Source organism: Chelonoidis abingdonii, chromosome 5 (assembly GCF_003597395.2).
Source record: "Chelonoidis abingdonii isolate Lonesome George chromosome 5, CheloAbing_2.0, whole genome shotgun sequence".
Taxonomy (NCBI): Eukaryota; Metazoa; Chordata; order Testudines; family Testudinidae; genus Chelonoidis; species Chelonoidis abingdonii.
This window is the reverse complement of record NC_133773.1, coordinates 17,894,062-17,900,721: the sequence shown is the minus strand read 5'-3', so window position 1 is coordinate 17,900,721 and position 6,660 is coordinate 17,894,062. Positions and strand designations below refer to the sequence as shown.

The 6,660-nt window shown below is 43.9% G+C and overlaps 1 protein-coding gene across 2 annotated transcripts; it reads left to right on the top strand.

The window, feature by feature from the left end:
- Nucleotides 1–1,469: 1,469 nt before the first annotated feature.
- Nucleotides 1,470–6,660, top strand: HNRNPDL (heterogeneous nuclear ribonucleoprotein D like). Of its 2 annotated transcripts, XR_004375998.2 has the most exons (9): nucleotides 1,470–1,662; nucleotides 2,508–2,676; nucleotides 2,762–2,923; nucleotides 3,378–3,509; nucleotides 3,660–3,777; nucleotides 4,705–4,872; nucleotides 5,116–5,216; nucleotides 5,601–5,705; nucleotides 6,393–6,660. XR_004375998.2 is itself a non-coding variant. In XM_032796838.2 (8 exons), exons 1-7 carry the CDS (start codon nucleotides 1,574–1,576, stop codon nucleotides 5,184–5,186), a joined length of 909 nt encoding a protein of 302 aa, XP_032652729.1. In that variant the 5' UTR covers nucleotides 1,471–1,573; the 3' UTR covers nucleotides 5,187–5,216; nucleotides 6,393–6,660. The 2 variants fall into 2 exon arrangements, 1 of the variants encoding a protein (XP_032652729.1); XM_032796838.2 differs by lacking the exon at nucleotides 5,601–5,705 and having other exon boundaries at nucleotides 1,471–1,662.

The following is a 6,660-nucleotide window of genomic DNA, read 5'->3' as shown; positions in this document are numbered from 1 at the left end:
GCCGCGGGCGGAACCTACGCGCAGCCCGGGCAGCACCACGTGGGTGGAAGGGGGAGCTGCTGCGCCAATCCAGGGGCTGACTGCCGTCTGATTGGCAGGTCAGTAAAGAAGGGCGGGGCTTGGCCGTCATAATGCGCCTGCAGGGTGGCGGCGATAAAGAGGGGGAGGGAGGTGTGTTGGAGTGCAGTGCGGGAAGGTGCTTATCGCATGATCTGTAGAGTGCAGTAAAAAAGTGGGGCGGGAGAGGCTTCGAGAAAGGGACAGTATGTGAGGTGCATGGTACATAGGGTGCAAATAAATTGCATGGCACTAGCTATAGGGTGCATGGTGCCGAGTACAAGGTGAGTTGCATAAAATGCTTGATACCCTGGGGGAAAGGTAGTATAGAGGGCTCAAGGCTGCCTCATGCAATCATATAAAGCCAGGCCTCTCCTCCATACTTATCCTCCTGTTGTACGCCCAGTAAGCATCATTAAGAGGAGCCTATCCCTTCAGCCTAAGAGCCTGCTTTGTTCAATTTGTGGCTTTGCAGATGGAGACGAGTCTTCACGCAAACGCGGGGGCTAAACTTGGTCTTGAATTTCCCCTGCCCCGTGGAGATCCCTCTCTAGTGGATTTAATTTCTCTTAGGCAGAAGTGACATGGTTGTTGTATTAAAGGGATTGCTAGGTTGTAGGTTCCCAGTTGCACAGCTGTGTCGAAATACAGCGATGGTTGCATAATGAAAGAGGTTTGTATTTCCACCTTATAAGAAAGTAGGATCTGAAAGGCAGGGAAGCAGCTGGCTGCAGCTATAGCTTCCTGACTTACTTTGCAGAAGCAGCTGCTTCCCTCTCCAACTGACCGCTACCGCAATAATGAGGGCGGGATGGGAGAGGTTGTCTAGATTGCTTGGCTGCTTAAACTGCGGGGATAGGCGCCTGGGGGCATTTGCTGCCTGTCTTCATCTATCATCTCCCCCTCTGTGTATACAGGGGAAAAGGAATATCGCACCTAGGGGGAAGGGGTTGGACTTTGCGGGTTGTTCTAGGGGGAAGGGGGGCGTTGGGTCTCTTTGAAGCACACACAGGAATCTCGTTATGCACTAGAAGCTCCCTGCAATAGTCGCAGCAGCTGGCGACGGGAGTGTAGGGCTTAGCGTGGCCATGAGCTCGCTGGCAGGCGATGCACAGACAGGCACTGCAGCCTGCTAGGGAGATTACTGTAATGCCGAGGGGATTCCAGGCGGGCGGGGTGCTCATATGCCCTGCCAAGCGGGGACGCCGGGATGACTGGTGTCACCCATTCCGTCCTGGGTCACCTAAGCCCACGTGCAGCCGCCATTGCCTACGCTTTTCCCAGGCCTTGCTCAATCAGACGGGGTAATGTGCGGCCCCCCCGCCGCGGCCCGGGCGCCTGGGCCTCCGGGAGCCGCTACAGCGCCTGCGCTGCCAGCCTGCGCTGATTGGCTGCGGGAAACGGTATATAAAGGCGGCGCAGGCGGTGCCCGGATCTCTTCCGCCGCCATTTTATTGTCCCGCTTTTTGGTGGCAGCTTTCTATCGATTCTCCGGTCCTCGTAGCCTGCCCCCGCTATGGAGGACATGACCGAGTACAGCGGCGGCCTGGAGGAGTTCGCCGAAGGCTCCAAGATCAACGCCAGCAAGAACCAGCAGGACGATGGGTAAGGGCCGGGCGGCGGGGGAGGAGGGCGCCCCTGCCCCGCCTTGCAGCCCCTGCCCGGGGGGCGCCGGTGCCCTTCCCGCCCCCCCTCCCTGCGGGTGGGGGAGGGGGGCCCACTTGGGCACGTTTCGCGTTCTCTTTGTGTCTCCACGTCGAGCTGCTTTCCGAAGGGCGGGGCGTTGTCAATCACCGAGCCATGACGTAACCGGGAGCCAATTGGAGGCGGGGCAGAGCGCGAGCTGGCTGCCAGGGGCGGGCTGGGGGCAGATTGCGGGCGCGCCGATGCCACGCTGCTCCCGAGTCCCGTTCCTGAGTCGCGCGGGCCTCTGGACACAGCTCGCTGGCGGACAGTGTCTGCAGGGAGCGGGCGGTAGCTTGTCGGGCGCCCTGGGGAGTTCAGGGCCGGGAGGAGCTGAGCCACCGCCTCCGAGTGAGTTAGCAGTGGGCCGAGTCGGGCTGCTCAAAACCTCGTGTCTGGGTGGTATTAGAGCAGAGGTACTCGGGTCACTTCGTAACTAGCTCCCACCCTGCAAAAGCTTATGGACACGATTCGTTTCACTACAGTGTAGTTGATTTATGGGATTAAAATTAAGCGCACGCATAAGTGTTTTGCAGGGTCGGGGTCGGGAAACTTGATGATAACATGCATCTAGTTTCGTATAATTATGTAAAAGTTAGCTTTGAGGCCCTGAAAATCTGTTTAGTGAACCGAGAGTGGTCTCTTTTCAATTCATGATTCTGATCTTGCTGGAAAAATTACCACTTGGGTATTATAGTTTCTTTGATACTTGAAGTGACTAGCAAAATATTCTGCTCTTAATTAACTTTATGCTTTTTCTATTGTAGTAAAATGTTTATAGGAGGCCTCAGCTGGGATACAAGCAAGAAAGACTTGACAGAATATTTATCTCGTTTTGGAGAGGTTGTGGACTGCACAATTAAAACAGATCCAGTGACTGGGCGGTCAAGGGGATTTGGCTTTGTGCTCTTCAAAGATGCTGCCAGTGTTGACAAGGTATGTAGAGTTTGTGTAGTTGGCTCTTATATGCATTCGTTTTTTCATGGTTTTCTGAAACTCTTGTGTCCTGTGGGTTTTCTAGGTGTTAGAACTGAAGGAACACAAACTGGATGGCAAGTTAATTGATCCTAAAAGGGCAAAAGCACTGAAGGGAAAAGAGCCACCCAAAAAAGTGTTTGTTGGTGGACTGAGTCCAGATACATCTGAAGAACAAATTAAAGAATATTTTGGTGCTTTTGGAGAGGTATGGTATAACTGCCGTCGTAATACTTTCATATATGTATTGGACATTAAAATTCAGTCTGGTAGGGTATTAAAGAAAGGGCAGTCTCTGATTTGAAATGTGGAAAGATGGTGGTTGTGAGAAGCCTGCTTCTTTGTTAATTGCAAGTTTGTAATGCTGCTTTGTTGGGACAAGATACACAAACTATACTGCAGTAGAATAAGGAACTAGGAGCAACTTGGGATCCTGGTGGGCCATCTTAGCCTAACAGAGTTGTACCAAAACTGTTTCCTATTAATGTATAAATAACTCTGTAATATTTTGATAGTTTATAAATGGAGGTGGGATGGTTTATTTTTAAAAGAGCCCATTACATTTCTACTGTTGGTGTTTAACTTTTGACCACTGACTTCCACTGCAGTGTTCATGTGGGATGTGTAATGCAGATATGGTTTATATTTAACTTTGTTTACAGATTGAAAATATTGAGCTTCCAATGGACACAAAGACAAATGAAAGGAGGGGTTTTTGTTTCATCACATACACAGATGAAGAGCCAGTAAAAAAATTATTAGAAAGCAGATACCATCAAATCGGTTCTGGCAAGGTATGTATGGATGTTTTGGGTTTTCTTTAGAAAGTTCTAATGTTGATAGTTCTTTTAGGTTTTTGTATGGGTTCCTGAGAGCAAGAGTGTGTTTTTGATGGTGCCTGTCAGTCCTTGCATACTGTTAAAACAATGTCTTCCTTTTTACAGTGTGAGATCAAAGTAGCACAGCCCAAAGAAGTGTATAGACAGCAGCAGCAGCAACAACAGAAAGGTGGAAGAGGCACTTCTTCTGGTGGCCGAGGTGGTGGCAGGGGGCGTGGCAGGGGTGAGTGTGTTGTCACTTGTATGTGTATGGATATGAGTATTTATTTCTAAGTTCTAGTTTGTGTTTTGGAGTTTTTTTTTTTTTTTTTAAATAAACATGATCGTGGCCAACCAATGATTGGAAAATAAGCTGGATTGGTCTGTACTGACTTAACCAAAACTCATTTAAAAATTGTAATCTTGACAAGTGCACTGACTTAGTAGTGCACCTTTTACTTATGTTTAAAAATGCCAACAGATTGCACGTTCCTCAGTTTAGAAGCTATTCCTTAAAAGGCATAATTCAGGTGTCTGAGACTTACTTGAAAGCTGCATGTATTTATTCTGTTGAAATAGAGGAAGGGAGCAATGTTGTCTTTTTGACAGTTCTTAAAAAGTTGCCAAATAGAAGAAAGCCAGATATCTTCAATCCTGCATTATAAGTAATCCTGTGTAAGGAAAGGAAAGCAGTTTTGTCAACATCACGAACACATTGATCATTTGTTTCTTTGCAATGATAAGTATTGAGATATAGTCACTGTTAATGGAACAGAACAAAAAGTCTTCATATTGTATTTAAATGTTAAGATAATGTAGAATATTAAAATTCATATTGAAAGAACTCTAAAGGAAGTGGGAGTTTCTTTAGACAAAAGGCAAGTTGTGCTTGCCGTTTGTGTGATTCGCATGCGCTTTTATTATACGACAGTGACATAAAAAATGAAAGATGAAACATGTATTACAGTAAATTAAGAAAAGAGACCGCATGATTTGCATCTCATGCGATGTTTTGAAGTTAGATGTCTTGGTTTGCGTTTTTTTTTTTTTTTTTTTAGAACTGTTGTATGCTTGCAGAGTGATGGGAGTCTTTCCTCTAGCCATTACAGTACAGATCATATTTCATATATTTTTAAGAGGGATGGAACTTAATTGCTGTGCTTTATTTCAGGTCAGGGACAAAACTGGAACCAAGGATTTAATAACTATTATGATCAAGGATATGGAAATTACAACAGCACTTACAGTGATCCAAGCTACAGTGGTTATGGTGGCTATGATTATTCTGGTTACAATTATCCAAGCTATGGATATGGACAGGGATATGCAGACTACAGTGGTAAGAATGTTTGACTTAACTCCACATAGGTATTGATGTAGAACACTAAAAATAAAATCTGACTTTAATATTCTAGTGTATAGTAAATTTCATTGTTGCATCCCACAAGTAAGTTTGGATAAACATTAAAGTATTGCATAAAGCTGTAAACTACTATGCAGGGTACTGCGGGAGGTGGCTCATGAGAGGCTTGTATCCTAGTCAAAACTTCCTGTGAAAACTAATTTTCCGTTCTCTCAACAGGTCAGCAAAGCACATATGGAAAGGCATCCCGAGGTGGCGGCAATCACCAAAACAACTACCAGCCATATTAAAGCAGTACATAGTACTTGGGGGGGCAGCAGGTGTGTATATGAGTGCAAGGACCACTTTCAGTATGTCTAATCTAATTTAAAGATCAATAGACAAATTAAAATGAGTAAAAACATTTTTCTTGTGTAGTCTGACTTTTTTTAACTGAACTTTGTTAACTTAAAAGACTTTTTTTTAAAACATGCTTTGCCTAAAGTGTCTATAGATCTTTAACTTTGTAAAATGTGATTTCATCTTCTTTAGTACTTCAGAAAAACTTAAAAGTTTTTCTGTTTGCGTTGTGTACCAGGTGGTCTAGAGGAATAATTAAACTTATTAGAAGTATTAACAGGTAAAGTACTGAAATGGGTACAACTTAAGGAAAACAAGAATGTTGTCTTCTAACTCTGACATTATACCTTGTTTGTACCCGCCAGCGGGAACTTCATTGCAGGCCGTGTGTCACCCTGACCACGTCTATCTCTGGGGGTCGCACGTTGCAGGCAGAGCGCAAGGCATACACCAGAAAACGCTGTCCTGTGGTATGGTCTCTTCCAACTTCATGTACCAGCGTAAAGATTAAAGTGGAAAACTTCAGACTTTGGCTTCTTTTTAATCTTTTTGAAGATTAAGTGTCTTAACTTAAATGGTTTTTTACAGGAGTTAAAGTACATAAATGCCTTTACAGCTTAATCATTTTGGTCTTCTGTTTAGTGTTGTATTTCAATTGTGGAGCCTCATTTTAAGTGTGCATTCGTTAAGATTTAATGCTTGCTTTTTCTTTTTATAGCTAATAGTGAAATCTGCAAACCAAAACGAACTTTTAAATCTGGAAAAAATTAAAGATCATATGCACACAAACTACATCAGGCTAATCATGTTTTTGGCAATATTCATTCATTCAAGAATTAAGTTGCAGACAAATTGTTTTCTTACATAACAGCGTTTCTAGTGGAAACTTTTTCCACAACCCAGTTTGTGACAGACATTGCAACTTCTTGCCTAATTTGGAGAATCATTGTTTTGAAACAGCTTCCTGAATGGGCTGAACTGCTATATTTGGGGAGACGAAAGATTTTTAGTTACTCGATAATTTGTTAATATGCATATGATCTTTAACAGTGAAGAAAGGAATAAATAGAGGACTTAAAGCAGTTCATGAAAATGGACCTTTTAACGATTCTTATAAAAGTTGCACAGATCTGATTGTTGTTTTGTCTTGTTTTTAGGTGGAGATACCACAGCGAAGTCATCTTGCAGAACATCAGGATTGAATGGAGGGTGGTCCTCATGACATGAGATGACTTTTACAAAAGACTTTTTAGAGTATGACACAAGTGTCCAACTGTATATAGCGGCTGATTAGTTTTCTTTATGGTTTTTACTTTGTCCTTTTTGCCATCTGTGTTATGACACAATGTGGATTTGTGTTTTATACAAATTTTATTTGTATAATTTCATGTTAAGTGATTCTTGAATAAATGCTTACTTATGTGA

Coding starts and splice junctions, on each gene's coding strand:
- HNRNPDL (XM_032796838.2), top strand. CDS start 1,574: ATGGAGGACATGACCGAGTACAGCGGCGGCCTGGAGGAGTTCGCCGAA. Junction 3,778..4,704: donor TGGCAGGGGGCGTGGCAGGG/GTGAGTGTGTTG, acceptor GCTTTATTTCAG/GTCAGGGACAAAACTGGAAC. Junction 4,873..5,115: donor GGGATATGCAGACTACAGTG/GTAAGAATGTTT, acceptor TTCTCTCAACAG/GTCAGCAAAGCACATATGGA.